The sequence below is a fragment of the Leuciscus leuciscus genome (assembly GCF_965113295.1).
Source record: "Leuciscus leuciscus genome assembly, chromosome: 21".
Classification (NCBI taxonomy): Eukaryota; Metazoa; Chordata; class Actinopteri; order Cypriniformes; family Leuciscidae; genus Leuciscus; species Leuciscus leuciscus.
The window spans coordinates 9748627-9767736 of NC_138745.1; the positions used below are offsets into that span (position 1 = coordinate 9748627).

Sequence of the window (19110 nt, forward strand, 5' to 3'; positions counted from 1 at the left end):
AGTTAAAAAATATCTAGCCTAAATGTAAGATTTATGTAGTTGAATTGCATATAAAATGTCCATCCATTTGGATTATGCAGTTTTAGTACATAAATAAAACAGGTAAGATTTTTGCACTCAAAAAATTCATGGCATAGTTTATTATTAACTATTTGCGTCTATTTCATTTTATTTAAAAGGGGACCTGTTATGCAAAATTCACTTTTACATGGTGTTTGAACATAAATGTGTGTCGGCACAACCACCCTATAATGGTAAAAATCCACCCGCTCCTCTTTTTTTTATCCCCATTAATCATAAGCAGTGTCTCAGAACAAGCTGTTTGCAGGTTTTAGCTTTTGTGACTTCACACATGCTTAGGGGCGCCCACTAAGCTAACGACCTCTGCCCTATTAGCATAGACCCCGCCCTGAGTGAGCTTTAACAGCAGTATTCAAGTAAGAAATGTATTCTTATTAAAGCTACAAAAGTTATTCAATCAAGATGAGTGTTTTTCTATTTTGCTTTTTGTTGTTTGATTCATATTAAAGCTACAATATTTAAGTATTTTTAATGCAGTATTTATAAATGATCTATGTAATAAATAATTTTTTTCTAAAAGCACTTACATTAATTCTTCTGTTAAAATGTGTTTTATTTGTGCTGTAAAACTATTTACATATTTTTTATAGTGATTTTAGGGTCAACAAGTTTATGGTGTTCAATTGTTATGGCAAAATACTTTTATATAACTTTACACAGGTAAAGTTATTGAGTGGTTTTAAAACTAAATTCGTGTTAACACGAATATTGTTGACATCATGTGGCTATTCTATTGAAACATTGTATATTTTAACACAGATAAGCCCCATCCACTTTTATTGTAAGTGCCTCATTTGTAACCCAAATTGAGCTATTTTTAAGAAAACAAGACACATGTTGAAATGATTGATTGAAAATGATTGAGCTTACCTTGTATTTAAAGTCACCATGAAATAAAAATTGACAATTCTTATTTTTTATGGAATATCAATACACACAAACAAACATTTTCACAAATGATTTATCTGTGCAGGTCATTGTTTTTTTTCTATTCATGTGCCCTCATAATCTTTAATCAAAATAACATATGACACATGACATCACAGCAATAGCAAAACCACAACATCCAATCAATTCCCCATGGACAATTTTTTTTTTTCTTTTTTTTTTTTTGAGAAGCCATTTCACATGGATATACTTCACAATAAGAAAAGACTATTGCAACTTCCGTTTCACATGACTTTAATACTAGCCTATTTAAAACTTAAGAGTTTCTAACAACAGTAAGCACCACTAATTATTTCCACCCAGGAGACCATCAAAGCACCGTTTCCAGTTCTTTCCAAGACACCGAACCAGAATGCTCCTCATCTGCTACAAAACATGGCTCAAAATCATGCTCCCTTTCCTCTGCATTCCTGCCGGTCTGCTTGGACTGAGACTCTTTCCCCTCAGTCTGCCTCAGAGCCAGCTCATGCTGCTGCACTGTAAAAAACACAGTCTCTGTGTCATGAGGCGTGTAGCTAGGTAAGTTTCCTGAATGGTGGAGACGTGATTGTCCTTTGCCCCCAATGGCTCCCAGCGGCAGGCCTTTGGTACCACTGACACTGAGACACACGCTCTGTGTGGTGGTGTGTGACATCATGCCTCCATAGTAGCCACTTCCACATACCGCACTGCTGTTGACACGAGCCTTCTGCTTCAGGTCTAACGCAAGACTGCGCCTCAGCCATGCCTTCTTCACCTCAGCCTGCACCTGTTCATGATGGCATTATAGAGAAGATATGAAGAGTCACGAAGACATGAAGATAAAATATATGGGCTGAGAGACTGTTTGCAAATAGACTCTGACACACAGAAATTTAAAAGGTACTGTGTGTAATAATTTCTAGAATGATAAAGTACCCCTATGTGTATTATAGCTATTTGTAAATGTAAAATGTCTGTAAAATTTTAAAAGATCAAATTGCGATACATGGAGTTATTGTCTGCCAAAAGAAAGAACCAATTCTGAACTGCCTGAAATGAGTTGTCAGCATAGTTCGAATTACAGGGGGTACTGGGGGGGTACCAATACCCCCCAAAGGGACAGAAATCATTTTTCTGATATTGTGAAAAAATATAATTACAGTTACAATACAAGTCAACTCCTATTTTCACTGTAGGGACATTTTAATGTAAAGCGATTTCAGACACCCCTATTGTGGACCATACCATTTTAACCACCGTGGCTAGAAGCAACGGAGACGGAGAACGACTTCAACTTCTCAAGCAAGTGTCAACGTTGAATGACAAAACGCTAGTTCCCTTTCGTTGTCACTCCGAGTTACGTCGGATGACGACGAATGGGGTTTCGCTTAGAAATCCTATCACCTTCGAGTATATAAAACGAGCCAATGGCAAAGAAATGCCATGGGTCTGCGGAATTTGCATAGCGTAACTCCGCCCCACCGCGTGGGTATAAAGGTAGTACGCCGGCAACATGCAGATATGTTTTCGCTTCAGAGCCAAGTTGATGTACTTCACTCCCAGCCAAATCCTGAGTTTCATCTCTTCACTCTTCGAGACGAGCTTCTTTCCAGGTGTTGGTGTGACAGCGAGTTCCAGCGAGTGCACATTCCCTGCTTATCTGTGCAGTGACTTGCCAGTGTTTGTGTGTTCATCTCCCTGGTCGCTTCAGCACTTGTAGAGCTTCTCCTTTCACAAAAGAGCTTGCGCGTGGCACGTCTTTTTAAAGATGTCTCGCCCGTGCACTTCTGGTTGCGGTCGTATTTTGTCTGACTCTGATGGGCACAATCGCTGTCTTGTGTGTTTGGGTGTTGACCACGCTAAGACAGCGTTTGTGGATGAATCATGTTCCCATTGCGGGAACATGACCATCGCGCAGTTGCGATCGAGACTCAATGACCTCGTAAGTGGTAGAGTCCCCTCATCCGCACCCCGATCTACCAGTTCTTCTAGGGCTGGTACTTCGGCTGGCGGCCAGGGTGATCTGAGGGTTACGGTGTGGAACAAAGCGCCGACTATTCCGCGCTCCACCCCTCCCTCTACTTCTGTGTAGATTGGCCATTGGACTTGAGTGGTCCCCGCCACCTGGTCCAGTGCGCTCGCGGCTGGACGATTGGTTTTTGGGCGCGGCCGCTGACTCTCGTCGGTGTCCAACCTCAATGCCTTTCTTCCCGGACGTGCATGAGGAGGTCTCGAGGTCCTGGAAGGCACCCTTGTCTTCCCGTGATCGCTCGGCGACCTCCTCCGCCTTTCCTCCTCTCAACCAGGGGGCTGCTAAAGGGTACACTGGGGTTCCCCGAGTTGAGCGCTCTGTTGCTATGCAACTGTGTCCTCAGAGTGCCTCTTCTCGCGGTGATCCTAAGCACCCCTCCAAGGCCTGTAGGTTCTCCTCCACGCTTGTGGTGAAGGCCTACAGAGCTGCGGGGCAGGCAGCCTCCTCACTGCATGCCATGGCGATGCTGCAGGTCTACCAGGCCCAGTTGTTGCGTGACATGCACGAGGGGAGGACTGACCCAGGGCTCTTTGATGAGCTGCGTGCCGCCACCGACCTCGCTCTCCGAGTGACTAAAGTGACCGCACACTCCCTGGGTCAGGTGATGTCCACTTGCGTGGTCCAGGAGAGACACCTGTGGCTCAACCTGGCCGATATGCGGGAGGTCGAGCGGACCCGGTTCCTCGACACCCCCATATCCCAGGCTGGCCTCTTCGGCGGGGCAGTTGAGGACTTTGCCCAGCAGTTCTCAGCTGCCCAGAAGCAGACTGAGGCTCTTAAACATGTTCTGCCCCGACGGCCAGCTGCTGCCTCCACCCAGCCGTCGGTACAGGCGCCTCAGTCTGCTCGCCGCCGAGGGCGCCCTCCAGCAGTTCCCTCCAGCAGTCCCCCTCCCTCTCGCCCGGCCCCAGCAGCAGCCTCCATCCGGGCCGCGGCGCAGAGGAAACCGCAGGAAGGCGCCACAGCCCTCTCCCGCCCCGTGCCCCGCTAAACGCCAGGCAAAGCGGCGCTCCTGAGACGGGCTGCTCAGAGATGGCGTTGAGTTCTTTCCAGGAGCCGGTAGCAGGGCCGCTCCTTCCCCCGGTGGAGGGCCGGGGGAGAATCCTTGGTTGTCCCATTCCCGCTGCTCGTCTCCGGACGGGCAGAACCCTAATGTGGTTAAAGAAAGCACTAACACCCCCATCTCTGAGCACTCAGAGTTCTCGGACGACGGTGTGCGCCGCTTTCGAGCCTCGCCACTCTCGTCCCCCTCTGTCGCCAGACCCCTGCCAGAGCACGCCCCGTGGGACGCGGGTCCTCCCCTGGCCTCCTCTGGCAGGACGCGACTAATGACTGTGCTATGCCACCCACGCCTGGGCCGGTCATTCCGCCTCGCTGCTCCACCGAGGGTACGTGTGTGGTCCGCTTGACCCCGCTGGCACAGTTCTTGGGAGCCTGGTTAGAGCTTCCGAGACTGTCCCGCTGGGTCGCGAGAACCATCAGGCTCGGTTACGCGATTCAGTTCGCACGATCTCCTCCCCGCTTCAGGGGAGTCCGTTTCACGATGGTCGGTGGCAATGCCGCTGTCATGAGAGCGGAGGTCTCCACCCTACTGGCGAAGGGTGCGATCGAGATTGTCCCTCCAGCCGAAATGAGGTCCGGCTTCTACAGCCCGTACTTCATTGTACCGAAGAAGTCCGGTGGGTTACGACCGATCCTTGGCCTGCGCGTCTTGAACCACTCCCTCCACAGGATGCCGTTCAAGATGCTCACAGCCACTCGCCTTTTCGAGGGCGTACGGCCACAGGATTGGTTTGCAGCGATCGACCTGAAGGACGCCTACTTCCATGTCTCCATTCTTCCTCGACACAGACCGTTCTTACGGTTTGCCTTCGAGGGGCAGGCATACCAGTACGCGGTTCTCCCTTTCGGGCTGGCCCTGTCGCCTCGCGTCTTCACGAAGGTCGTCGAGGCAGCCCTTGTTCCCCTTCGGGATCACGGGGTTCGCATCCTGAATTATATCGACGACTGGCTGATCCTAGCTCACTCTCGAGACCAGGTTTGTGAACACAGGGACTTAGTGCTCCGGCACCTAGCTCGTCTGGGCCTTCGGGTCAACTGGGAGAAGAGCAAACTCTGCCCCGTGCAGAGGATCTCTTTTCTCGGTATGGAGATCGACTCGGTCGCCATGTGCGCACAGCTTATGAGCAAGCGCGCGCAGTCACTGCTGACTTGTCTTCGCCAGTTCGAAGACAAGAGCGCGGTTCCACTGAAACTTTTTCAGAGGCTCCTGGGGCATATGGCATCCGCAGCCGCAGTTACGCCGCTCGGATTGCTTCATATGAGACCGCTTCAGCTCTGGCTTCGCGATCGAGTCCCGAGGTGGGCATGGCATCATGGCACGCTCCGGGTTCCAGTAACTCCGGCCTGCCGTCGTACCTTCACCCCGTGGACGAACCTCAGTTTCCTTCGGGCAGGAGTGCCCTTGGAACGAGTTTCCCGGCATGTTGTTGTGTCAACAGATGCCTCCTCCACGGGCTGGGGCGCCATGTGCAACGGACATGCTGCCGCGGGCTCCTGGACAGGACCCCAGCGCCTGTGGCATGTCGATTGCCTCGAGTTGCTGGCTGTACGTCTCGCCCTGCACCGCTTCCGTGCGTTGCTCAGGGGCCAGCACGTACTAGTCCGATCAGACAATACCGCGACAGTAGCGTACATCAACCATCAGGGTGGTTTGCGCTCCCGCCGTATGTCGCAACTCGCCCGCCACCTCCTCTTATGGAGTCAGAAGCATCTGAAGTCGCTTCGAGCCATTTACATTCCAGGAGACCTGAACCTTGCGGCCGACGAGCTGTCTCGGATTCGGCCTCTCGCTGGAGAATGGACACTCCATCCCCAGTCGGTACAGCTGATTTGGGGCCAGTTCGGGGATGCTCAGGTAGACCTGTTTGCCTCCCACGACTCGTCCCACTGCGACCTGTTTTATTCCCTGACCGAGGGCACGCTCGGCACGGATGCACTGGCGCACAGCTGGCCGCGGGGCCTCCGCAAGTATGCGTTTCCCCCAGTGAGCCTTCTTGCGCAGACTTTGTGCAAGATCAGGGAGGACGAGGAGCAGGTAATATTGGTTGCCCCGCTTTGGCACAACCGCACTTGGTTCTCGGAACTAGTACTCCTCGCGACAGCCCCTCCCTGGCCTATCCCTCTGAGGAAGGACCTGCTTTCTCAGAGACGGGGTACCTTATGGCACCCTCGTCCCGATCTTTGGAACCTCCACGTGTGGCCCCTGGACGGGGCAAGGCAGGTTTGAGTACCCTACCACCAGCGGTGGTGGCTACCATCACTTCCGCTAGAGCATCGTCCACGAGACATGCCTATGCGTTGAAGTGGAACCTCTTCGTCAACTGGTGTTCTTCTAAACGTCTAGAACCCACGAAATGCCCGATCAGTGTCGTGCTTTCCTTCCTGCAAGAAGGGTTGGAGCGAAGGCTGTCCACCCTGAAAGTGTATGTTGCCGCCATTGCCGCACATCACGACGCAGTTGAAGGTAAGTCCATTGGAAAGCACGACTTGGTCATCAGGTTCCTGAGAGGAGCGAGGAGACTAAATCCTCCTCGCCCTCCTCTCGTTCCCTCTTGGGACCTCGCAGTGGTACTATCTGCCCTGCAGAGTGCTCCCTTTGAGCCTTTGCAGTCAGTGGAGCTTAAGTTTCTGTCCATGAAGACAGCGCTCCTGGTTGCATTGGCCTCCATCAAGAGGGTAGGGGACCTGCAGGCATTTTCGGTTGACGAAGCGTGCCTGGAATTCGGGCCGGCTAACTCTCACGTGATCCTGAGACCCCGGCCTGGATATGTGCCCAAGGTTCCCACCACACCCTTTCGAGACCAGGTGGTGAACCTGCAAGCGCTGCCCTCGGAGGAGGCAGACCCAGCCTTGGCACTGCTCTGTCCAGTACCTATGTAGACAGAACGCAGTGTTTCAGGACTTCAGACCAGCTCTTTGTCTGCCATGGTGGGAAGCTGAAGGGAGGCTCTCTCCAAACAAAGGTTGTCTCACTGGCTAGTGGATGCCATTGCTTTGGCTTACCAGCAGCAGGGTCGACCATGCCCCCTTGGTGTGACGGCCCACTCCACCCGGAGTGTGGCATCCTCTTGGGCTCTAGCGCATGGCGCCTCGCTAACAGACATCTGCAGAGCTGCAGGCTGGGCGACACCTAACACATTCGCGAGATTCTATAATCTCCGAGTGGAGCCAGTTTCTTCTCATGTACTCGCTTCAACTAGCCGGTATTAGATCCTGCTCAGGTGTCTTCGCTTGCTCGCCATTCCTCTCCACGGACGGGATACGTGCGATATTTTCCTCAGGTGAGCCTAGTAAGCCCTGAGTCTCCTCCAGCACTGACGACGTCAATGCCAGAGTTATGCCACCGGCAGCTTTCGCGCTTGGCTAGGTGCCTCCATGTGCATGGTTCCCCCTCCGGGCGACCCCCACATGTGTATTTCCACTGTAAGCCTCTCTGAGCATGTGTCTTTCCCTCGGCAAGCCACCTTGCCACCCCTGGGGTTGAAATATTCCACCTGCGGCTGGACACCCCAGTGTTTCTCCATATGCAGCCCCTCGGGGGCATATGTGTATTCCAAGTCCCCCCCCCTTCGGGTTTGGCATGATTGCATATTTCCACTGAGATATGCTTCCCAGTGTACCTTGGTATTCCTGTGTTAAGTAGGAGTCCTTCGTCCGTCCAGTCACGACAGGGAGCTCAGACTTACGCAGGGCACTGGAAGACAGTCAAGAGGTGGCGTGATTTCACTGGGAACCCCATTCGTCGTCATCCGACTTAACTCGGAGTGACAACGAAAGGGAACGTCTCGGTTACGTATGTAACCCTCGTTCCCTGAGTAGGGAACGGAGACGTTACGTCTCCCTGCCACTTCCGCTGTACCGCTGGAACACCTGAGTTCAGTCTCGGCTCCTCAGCGAAGACATATCTGCATGTTGCCGGCGTACTTCCTTTATACCCACGCGGTGGGGCGGAGTTAAGCTATGCAAATTCCGCAGACCCATGGCATTTCTTTGCCATTGGCTCGTTTTATATACTCGAAGGTGATAGGATTTCTAAGCGACCCATTCGTCGCCATCCGACGTAACGTCTCCGTTCCCTACTCAGGGAACGAGGGTTACATACGTAACCGAGACGTTTCATAAAGTATCATTCTTTTCAACATTCCTGATTTGTATATTCAAAAATATTTAAAATAATCGAATTTAATACAGTTATAATTTTTCAATGTAAATTATTTAATTTTATTGGTAACAACCCAGTGTCTAATTATTTTAATTGAATATATTTATCAAATTTAAGGATTTGAAATGAAAGATGGAGCATACATTTAATAAAATTAGGGGAAAATGCCCTTTATAAAGGTACAAAAAAATATTCTGAGTGTTTTCAAACAGTGATGTAATGAAACATTGACAATTTAAGCTTGAAGGGAGTAAAGCCTCTGTTTAGAACTTTTATTGCCCCCAGACCCCCCAAAAGATACCAAGCTCCACCAACAAAAAATTTGGAGAAACACATTAGGCTATATGATGATCTACAAAAAAATACACATTTTATTTTATTTTGATTAAAATACATTATTATGATTTTACCACCTCCGCCTCATTTTGAGCCAGGAAAAACCCTGAAATAGGCAATAGGCTTCTTGTAAAGGTATTACTTTTACTAGTAATTAGAATGGTATTTCAGTGCACTTAACTTCTAACTTTTGGGAGTTGATCAAAACAGTTCTCTTTTGGATATATAATAACAATGAGATATTCTGTAGCCTACTGATTATCAGTTTGTCGCATGTTTAGACCTTGTATGTGTGTTGCACAACACATGTTGCACTTGGCGATCACGGTGGGCGGGTGGGGATTGATATGGTAGTGGACCATGATGGTCATAGAAGAAGTGAAGGAGCAGTAGTACCCCCCAATTATGGTGGGGTAATTCACACTCTGGTTGTCAGTAATTCCAGTCTTGCAAAAACCTACATAAGTTTGTAACAAATTTGCATAATGCCTGCCTATGGTCTTCATTGGCTGCCCAGAAACCAAATATTGTAGTTGTAGCTGAGGCCTGGAAGAGTTTAGTTCATGTTGTCGACTTGTCGAGAAGACTGTTTTCTGTGCTGCAAAAGCAATCCATGCACTTCCAAAGGATGAGGACTCAGACTCTAATTGAAACGGTAAAAGCAACTCCATCGTTACTGTTCCTATCACTGTGTATCAAGTGCAGAGGAAGCCAGGAAATTCAGATATGATAAAGGCCATATTGTTTCCGACATGCACTGTAAGCGATAGACCAATCACAACGAACTGGGCCATCTGACCAATCAAAGCAGAGTAGGCTCTCGGAAAGGAGGGGTTTAGAGAGACCAGATCCTTTATCAAACTATTTCAAACATCTATTTCAGACACTGTGAGAAAAGATGTGATGCTACAATGTACATTATGAGATTAAAGTATTAAAAGTGTTTTTTTCAAATTGCTTACACACAATTTCTGAAACTATGGTTCCATTTCTTGAAACTCTACACACAAAACCACAAAACACACACACAACATGCAAAACATCATACATCTCTTGCAAAATCAAACACTTCATTCAAAATTATTTTAACTATTCCAAAATTTTTGTTTTTGTGTAGTAACTCTACACACAAACATCAAATGATTAGACACATACACACCATACTACACACAGATGTGAAAAATGTAAAAAACGACTATCTTGTGTCTTTTGCTTGTTCTGTGTGCAGTGGAGAGTAGGCTACAGTACAGGAGTTTGTCACATGTACATGTATGTGCACAAATACACTGTATATACAGTATGTATGGACAATTGATGAATGTTACAGTTATTGAACTGAACTGAATCAACACTGAAGTGACTTGAGCTGAATATTGAGACTATTAGCTTGTTAGAGCTGCTTTACAGCAGAATTCGTTTTGAATTTGTTACTATTGTGAAGCTGATGTGAAACAATCTATATTGTAGCTTGTATGCATATTCAATATATATATATATATATATATATATATATATATATATATATATATATATATATATATATATATATATACATATATATACATATATATATATATATATATATATATATATATATATATATATATATATATATATATATATATATACACACACACTGAATATGCATACAAGCCAAGTCAGAAAGTCAACTTTATTTCTAAAGCTCTGTGTGTGTGTGTATGTGTTTGTATATGTATATATATGTTTGTGTGTGTGTACACATAAATATATATACATACATACATTTATGAAAAATATATATATACACATAAATAGATATATATACATATAAACATATAAATATATATACATATACACTATTAACAGAAATTCAAGGGGGTAAATTTTTTTTTGTTTTCTCAAGACTGAGTTTTGATTTCTAAGTGATCAATTTATGCATAAGTGTTTTCACACATGGTCAGCACTTTAAAATACATTATCCTATTCCAGCTTATGGAAATAGTAATTCTGTATTTATTAAATCTCATGTTGATTTTCACAGTTCTTTTCTATGAAAGTTAATGCAGTATAGTGTTTTAAAGCTACACAAATGTCTAAAAAACTTGTGCAAAGCAAACTTGTGCAAGCTGTTATATGCACTTTTAAAAATCCTAAGTCATGCTTTAAGGATGTACACTTTTTAATTTGTAGACTAACATATTAAAGTACTTACAATTATTGCGATTACAAATATAACTGTAGTGTTATTCGATACTACATTTAAAGTTTATATATTTTAAATGTACTAAATTGCAACTTCATCATCACAAATGTGTTTCTTTCTTTCTGCACTCCAAAGTTAGCAATTCCATTTACTATAAATTTGAACAAAAAAAAATCTAAAACTCACCTCCCCATTGCAGAAGCAGTAAATAAAGGCCACAAAGAAACCCTGAGGAAATAAAATTCATCATAAAGGAAAAGCAAAAAAAATAAAATAATAATGGCAGCAGCAAAACGGTTTTGTAACAATGGATGATGTTTCATGTGTCCTAACCACGAGCAATATGAAAAGATCCAGCAACAAGTCATTTGTCTTTCCACACTTGATATAATCACAAACAATCAATATATTTTATGATTAATGTACAGCTGTTTTGGAGGGGCTTCTCCTAATTTAAACCACACACGGCCACCAATTGTGCTGTACTAGCCCTAACTAGTAGCTATTCCCACTCAACTGCAGTGCCCAACTTTATCAAGTGGCATAGTGTGTTAGCTGCACTGTTTCCACTCCTATCGCAAAGGTGTTTTTCTCTCTCTCTCTCTCTCTCTCTTGCATCTTTATTGCTAACGGTCTCTGTAAACTCAACTCGCCAACTGTCATTGAAAATGAATGACTTCTGGTTGCCTTGTCGCTGAAAGTATAAATAATTGTCACTATGAACATACTGTAACCCATTCACAGACTATTCTCTTTTTGGTAATTTAATCCAAATGTAATTTTCTTCATATGCTCTTTATTTCAGATTATAGATTTAAAATTACCTTGGGCAAAACTCAACAGGTCATAGAAGACCTGGATTTGTTTTTGTTTGTAAAAAAAAATAAATAAAATACCTGTGAGGAGTTGAAGAGCATCTCATAATGCATCTGAATCTGCCACAGTAGACCTGTGACATCAGTGTACGGAAGAGCCATAAACAGCATGTAATGAACTCCAAACAGCGGCATCAGCACCAGGGTCGACTTCAGCAGCTTCCTACAGGCCACAGAAAACCAATCACTACAGATTGTGTGTGTGTGTGTGTGTGTGTGTGTGTGTGTGTGTGTGTGTGTGTGTGTGTGTGTGTGTGTGTGTGTGTGTGTGTGTGTGTGTGTGTGTGTGTGTGTGTGTGTGTGTGTGTGTGTGTGTGTGTGTGTGTGTGTGTGTGTGTGTGTGTGTGTGTGTTGTAATTTATAACCTGTACTGCTGTCTAGGGTCCAGTTTTCCTGTATTTGTTTCCCACAACTTAGAGGCCAAAACCCTGATGATATTGAGGAAGAGGAAGAAGTTTACCTAGATGAAGAGTTATGAGGAACATAAGTGACTTTTCAGTATAGGGTATTCACTGATAATAAATATACATATATGTTTTATATGTGTGCTTTAAGAGTACTTTTATAATATATAAAATAATATTATAAAGTACAGAGTTTTGTTATTGCGTTTCACATTTGTATATTTAAATTATTACGTATAATAATTTATTGGAGAAGAACAATCTTACAACAATGGATGCCAGGATTGGTACTTGATAGATCCATTTCAGGTTGCCTGCGCTTATATCCCAGCACCTAGATGCAGAAATCCAACCTTCAGTGCTTCAGAAAGTATTCACAATCATATATTATTTTCCATTCTACAGGGTTGCAATGTAAAATTAATATTTCAATCTTCAGCAGTCAGGTGGTACAAATCAGAGCTCTGTAATGTTTTTGGATTTGGATTTGGATTTGGATTTGGTGTTTATTGATAGTGTATTGATATTCTTAATGTACTCAACCACGTCATTCCAAACCCATAAGACTTTCATAAATCTTCCAAACACAAATTAGGATATTTTTAATGAACCCTGAGAGGTTTCCGTCCCTTCACTGAAAGTCCAGGTAACCAAAAGTTAAAAGATCCAAAAAGGCATTTTAAAATGAATCCATATGAATTGAGCGGTTTAATCCAAGTCTTGTGAAGAGATACGTGATTTAACTTTGATTTACAAAACAATGATACTCACACATAGAGCATGTCACATACTGTATGGTAAACAAGGAACCTCAAACGTGTTTGATGCATGAGATCCAATGAGGTTTGTTCTAACACATGACATGCACAAAAGCTTCTGTGTTGATCATATGCGATGCCCTCTATCTCCCCCGGTTTCACAGACAAGCCTGAAGCCTAGTCCCAGACTAAAATGCATTTTTGAGCTGTTTTAACTGGCTTGCACTGACATATCTTGAGATGCACGCGCACACCAGAAATGCTTTATCCTAAGGCACATTTATTAAAGCTACTTAAATGTCCTAATTGAACTAAGGTCTAAACCTGGCTTAATTTAAGTCCTGTCTGTGAAACTAGGCCTATGTGTGTTTATGTGAATAAAAGTCTAAATTAAATCTGTTAATCATATATAGCGATCACATCTGTTCATAAGACTTGGATTAAACCGCTCAATTCATATGGATTCGTTTTACAACGCATTTCGGAACTTTTTGGATTTGGTTTTGTTACCTGGACTTTGAATGCAGGGAGAGAAACCCCTCAGGTTTCATTAAAAATATCTTAATTTATGTTTTGTAGATTAAACAAAGTCTCATGGGTTTGAAACGACATGAGGGTGAGCACAGTACCCTAATCCTAACTATCCCTTTACAAAAACATGAACTTAATTGATTGGCCGCACCATAAATCATAAATCTTGACTTCACAGGTTCAGCCAGAGACTATTTTTAGAACGGACAACATATGGTCATGCCTGGAATTTGCTAAAAACCATGTGACAAAACCTAGACCTTTTGGAAGAAAATCTTGTGGTCTGATGAACCCTATTTGACCAAAAAGTGAAGTGCTATGTTTGCCCCAAGCCAAACAAAGCTCAACACCCAGGTGATCATCCACCCATCCATTCTCCAAACCGCTTGTCCTATGCAGGGTCATGGGGATGCTGGAGCCTATCCAAGCATCTCAGGCTGAAGGCAGGGAACAGGTGATCATGTGGAATTTATTCCAAGGTGTTAACATTTAGAGGTTTACCAGAAACCTTATACAAAAACAAATGCACAAATAAACCTACTGTGTGTCTGCCAGAGATGCTCGAGCACTGACCCATATGGACACAAACACTGCGGGTATCCCTATGAAAAAGAAAACAAGATAGAAGCAAACAGGACGTTAATGGAAAACCCTATCTACAACCTTATTTTCACCCTCAAGATCATAAGGGATTGCTCGGCTAATTTTATCATCAATTGCAGTCTTCAAAACAAAAGTGACAACTCACCCCAGCCTATGATTGTTAAAGCCCACAGACAGTTCTTATCAGACAGGAAGGCCATGAAGATCAGACTATGCAAGTACAGACCCTCAACCAGGATCCAATAATGATTGGTTGCCAAGAGATACAGGAAGAGGGTCACAGCAACCTTGCAGCCCACCTGATAAACACACAGACCAATAAAACTGATGTCGGGCTTTGAAGCATTAATTATGTATTCATGTGCAAATGGTTTGTGAGTAGCCTACCATAGGTCTTTGTCCAACTGCCCCATCCTCTAGTTTGCCGTCATCTGTGACGGTGTAAAGAACGGCGTCTTTCACAAATATACTGATTGCTCTGCATATGAATGAGGTGAAGAGGTGGATGTGGATGTAGTTACGGGTGCAATGGAGACGTCTGGAGAAAAAAAGAAACATAGAAAAGAAAAGAATCTTGACTTTGAAGCAGTGGTGGAAATTGATTCATTTCAGTTTCTCATAGATCACATTACAATGCATCCGGATTGCATTAATATATACTACACGTACTGTATAGAGCATATTTAATGGTTGCGAAGTCAAATGTAGTCTACGCTATTTTGCGATTTCTGATGCATTTAGTGTCTTTTTGTGTTCTGAGTAACTGTATCATTTACGCATTTAACGATTCATTAAAATCACTTTAAATAAATATGTCTATATTTTATTCAAATTTGTGACTACAAATGTATTATAGAGTATTTAAGTATCATAAACTATAGAAATAAGACATATGCACAAATTAAATGCCTTCGACATGTTGAAAACAAATCAGACACAAAACACTGCTTGAGTCTGTGAAGGGTAGTTGCATCTAAATGATGGGTTCCTTCATTTCTTTAAAAGGGAAAGACTTTAGAAAAGAGTGAATGACATTGATTTGGTTACTTTAAAAAATCAATTCACAAATGTTGCTCCTGGACCAAGATCCAGGAAAGTGTTTCCTTGTGAAAAAGAAGCAGGCTTAATTGTATTGAATGTGCACTTAGAGTGTTCTTTAATCTAAAAAGTATATTTTTTATAAACATGTAATTGAAGACGCACTTTTACACTTGTAAAAAAGTGCACTTTGTAATAATGTGTTACATTTTAAATAATTATGTTTTAATAATGTTTTGTTGTGCTTTACAGAAGTACACTTATTTTAATGTGTTCACTGACATAATAAAGCACATTTAAAATACTTCAGTACTTCAAAGTCAATGGAAGTAATTACATATAAATATGTAAGTCCTACTTACGTAAGTGGGGCAAAAGCACTCTTACATTCAACTTAAATTTCAATTCTAATACATTTTTATTTACAAATAATATGTAATTACTGTAAGTGTAAAGAAAAATATATTCAGTTCTCACTTAAGTACATTTCTTTATAGTATATTATTTCCATAATAAGTGCTGCTATTCTATTCTATTCTATTCTATTCTATTCTATTCTATTCTATTCTATTCTATTCTATTCTATTCTATTCTATTCTATTCTATTCTATTCTATTCTATTCTATTCTATTCTATTCCATTCCATTCCATTCTATTCTATTCTATTCCCTCTTCCTCAGAGAGCAGAGGACCTGCTGACTGTCTGATCAGATCATAGCAAAGATATCTCAGTGAACATAAGTCTGTCTGTACACATGGTTATTACATGGATGTAGATAGGCATCAAGGCACCACACACTCATGAACATGAATCAGGCACTGACTGAGGGGACATCTAGCATCCTGATGGGTTAGATTTGTGTGCAGTGTTTATTGTCTTGGATATATTCATCGCTAATCTTTAATTTAAAAACATGAAATTTGTCTTGTTGAAATGTTCATTTTGCACTTACTTGAAATAGCAAAGGATAAAGACTGCCACCAGTAACGCTGCCAGTGATATGGAGTATCCAATAGTGTACATGAGGTAAAGACGCTCAAATACTTCCTAAATAAACACAGAAAAATAGTACACAATAGTATATAATTATGTACATGTTAATGTCTATATATTTCAGTTTCCTTTAGACAAATCAATACTCTATCACTAAACTAAATACATTTTCTACTTGTTGCTCTGTGGATGTTTCTGCATGGTTGCTACTGTTACTGACCCATGTAAAATAAATCCATGTCAAAGTCACTATGATATTCTTGTCTATAGATATGGTTCAGTTCTCACCTTCAATTGAATATATTGTTTGTTTTTTTTTCACCCAATTTGTTAATCTGCCAGGAGATAAAAGTCTAATCATTCAGAAAATTGCAGTCAATCATCCTGAAGTTTAATACTTACAGTTATGTATTTGTTCAACTTCAAATCACTTACTTGAGCAACAGTTATAGTAATGCATGCCACCAAGATTATCGATTATAGCTGCCTATGAGTTATTTTTAAAAAATGCACACACCTCCTGATTGCTGTGGTTAGTGTGCAGGTAAGTGGTGCATTCTGTGTAGTTGGCCCATGTCCGGTTTATAGTGGACACCTGCTCCCAGTAACCTGATGCATCACAGTGGCGATATGCATGTCCTAAAATGCATGTAAAACAGTCATGCTTAATTCTTAAGCAGTGTATAAATAGGTACACCAGAAAGTTTCAGCCTCTGAGGTCATTTCTTCATACAGCTATTTTGTGTACTCTTACAAATAAAAAGTTTATTCAATTATTGCTATTAGTATACTTCTTTTAATCTAAAAATAAAAGAGTAGCTTTACTTTCAGCCTACTTTTAATGTATCAGATATATACTTAATGAATTTATATTTAAGTGTACTGTAAAAAGTCTATTAATATTTGGTGGGTACTTAATTTTTGTATGTAGCTATATTTAAAAGTAAATACGTATTCTAAGTATAATTGGCTTGTATTTGTGCTTACTCTTTTAGTAGCATAGTCTATTAAATACTTTTCTTTTTTACACATTGGCTTCTTTGAGTAAGTACTCCAGCATATGTTTTATATACAGTACTATCTGATCAACTTACATGTTCAAGTTTACAGTTAACTTCAAGTCTACTTAAGAGTACAGTTAAAGGATTATTTCAAGTATAAAAATAATATCAAAATAGGAACCAAGTAGTATACTTAACGTGCAAAAATTATTTAGAAGTTGTCAAATTTAAGTATTTACCCCATTTTCAGAAACATTGGGACATTGTGTAAAATGCAATAAAATCTAAAATATGTGATTTGATCATTCTCTTTAACCTTTATTTAAATGATAAAAGTACAAAGAAAAGATGTCCAATTTTTTCACTCACCAAATTAATTGTATTTAGTAAATATTAACACATTTTAATTTTAATGGCTGCAACACACTCCAAAAAAGTTGGAAAAGAGGCAAAATAAAAGTGAAAAGCTTATAGAATATCCAAGTTGAACTGTTTAAAAACAGTCCATAATAAGTAGGTGAATTGGTAATAGGTGATCGAGAGTATCGTGATCGGGTATAATAGTACCATCCACCCAAGGCTCACCACTTTGTGCCAAATTTCATGTCCATACTTCGATCAGCGACAGGTACAAAAGAAAACATCTGTCATGGCACGGGGGTGCATCAGTGCTAACGGCATGGGTACTTTGCATGTGTGAAGTTACCATTAATGTGGAAGTGTATATTGGGATTGTACAGAGATTCTTGCTGGGAAGCAAGACAATGCCTGGCCTCCTTCTGCACGTGCTACAACAGAGTAGATTTTTAAACACTCTACACTGCAGAGTCATGTGCATGTGCTTGACTGCCTGCCTGCAGCCCAGATCGGTCTCTTACTGAAAATGTATGTCCATCATGAAAAGGAGAATATGACAAGAACGACTATGGACTGTTGAGCAGCTGTGGGGTATCAGATGAGATTGAGAACTGCAACAGTATTCCCGAACAATTAAAAAGTGTAATTAAAAGGAAAGGTGATGTGACACATTGGTAAACATGCCTCTGTCCCAGCTTTTTTGGAATGTGAAATATAATTATTTTTGTTATTAAAAACAAGCAAGCCTATCCTAGGCGAGAAAAAGTAATGCAGACCTCTGTGGTTGAAGTCATAGATGTACTCAGGACACAGAACTGCAACCATCTGACTGGGTTTTCCTGCAGGCCAGCAAATGATCCCATCCCACTCAGGAAGACAGTAATCCTCTGACAATACACAAAATATCAGATTCATATGTTTTACAAGTTTAACATATATTTAACACAAAATATTTGCAATCAAGTTATTCTCCAACAAAATGTTTGAAGGTGACATGTCAAATAATCTCTTTAACATAGGAAGCCAAAGATAAGAATCCTGATCTTTTCTCATAACCAAACAGCAGTGGATCTGTATTCATTCCACAGTTCTGAGTGACTCAGAGTCAGTTATCACTACGAATAAATAAGGAACCTGAGCTCAAATCAATATTCCTTATTCCTTATCTTGCTATAAACAGGGCCACAGTCTAATTTGATCCTGATCTTCAGGAAATTGGATCTGTAGGGTTAGGAAGATGCATGCTTTTGATTGCTTCAGTAGCTGTAAGTTTGTCACAACTATTTTGGTTAGCTTTATATTATGCCAAATTACACATTTAAATTGATAGGATAGATTTTTTTCGACATTTTCGCCAGGTGAAATCTGATTGCTTTAAAAGTAATAAAATACCTTAAAGGGGTGGTATAATGCCCATTTTTACAATATGTAAAATAATTCTCTGTTGTCTGTTGTATGTGAAGTTTTAGCTTAAAATACCCCACAGATAATTTTTTACAGCATGTTAAAATTGTCCCTTCTTGAGGGTCAGTAAAAACGCGTTGTTTCGTGTGTGACCCTTTAAATGCAAATGAGCTGCTGCTCCCAGCACAGAAGGCGGAGTTTCAAGAGCTCATGTGTGTTAGTAGCTCCATTACCTCACACAGACAAGCACTAAAATGTCAGAAACTAATCTGTCTTTTAAGTTTAAACTGGAGTCGGTCAATGAGACTCAAGAAGAAGTGAGAACATGTAGAATGCAACAGGACGTTTCTGAATGGTTAGTTGATGAATTTATGTTGC

General features: G+C 41.9%; 1 protein-coding gene across 1 annotated transcript in view; it reads right to left on the reverse strand.

The window, feature by feature from the left end:
* Nucleotides 1–1333: 1333 nt before the first annotated feature.
* Nucleotides 1334–19110, reverse strand: part of pth3r (parathyroid hormone 3 receptor) — a gene marked incomplete at its 5' end in the record, with an annotated part of 31843 nt that continues 14066 nt past the window's right edge. Inside the window, 11 exons of the mRNA XM_082152288.1 lie at nucleotides 1334–1777; nucleotides 10954–10995; nucleotides 11664–11805; nucleotides 12008–12102; nucleotides 12314–12380; nucleotides 13877–13937; nucleotides 14084–14237; nucleotides 14326–14476; nucleotides 15930–16024; nucleotides 16488–16609; nucleotides 18105–18215. Of these exons, the coding sequence (XP_082008414.1) occupies nucleotides 1340–1777; nucleotides 10954–10995; nucleotides 11664–11805; nucleotides 12008–12102; nucleotides 12314–12380; nucleotides 13877–13937; nucleotides 14084–14237; nucleotides 14326–14476; nucleotides 15930–16024; nucleotides 16488–16609; nucleotides 18105–18215 (1478 nt within the window). The 3' untranslated portion in view covers nucleotides 1334–1339. The remainder of the gene's footprint in view (nucleotides 1778–10953; nucleotides 10996–11663; nucleotides 11806–12007; nucleotides 12103–12313; nucleotides 12381–13876; nucleotides 13938–14083; nucleotides 14238–14325; nucleotides 14477–15929; nucleotides 16025–16487; nucleotides 16610–18104; nucleotides 18216–19110) is intronic.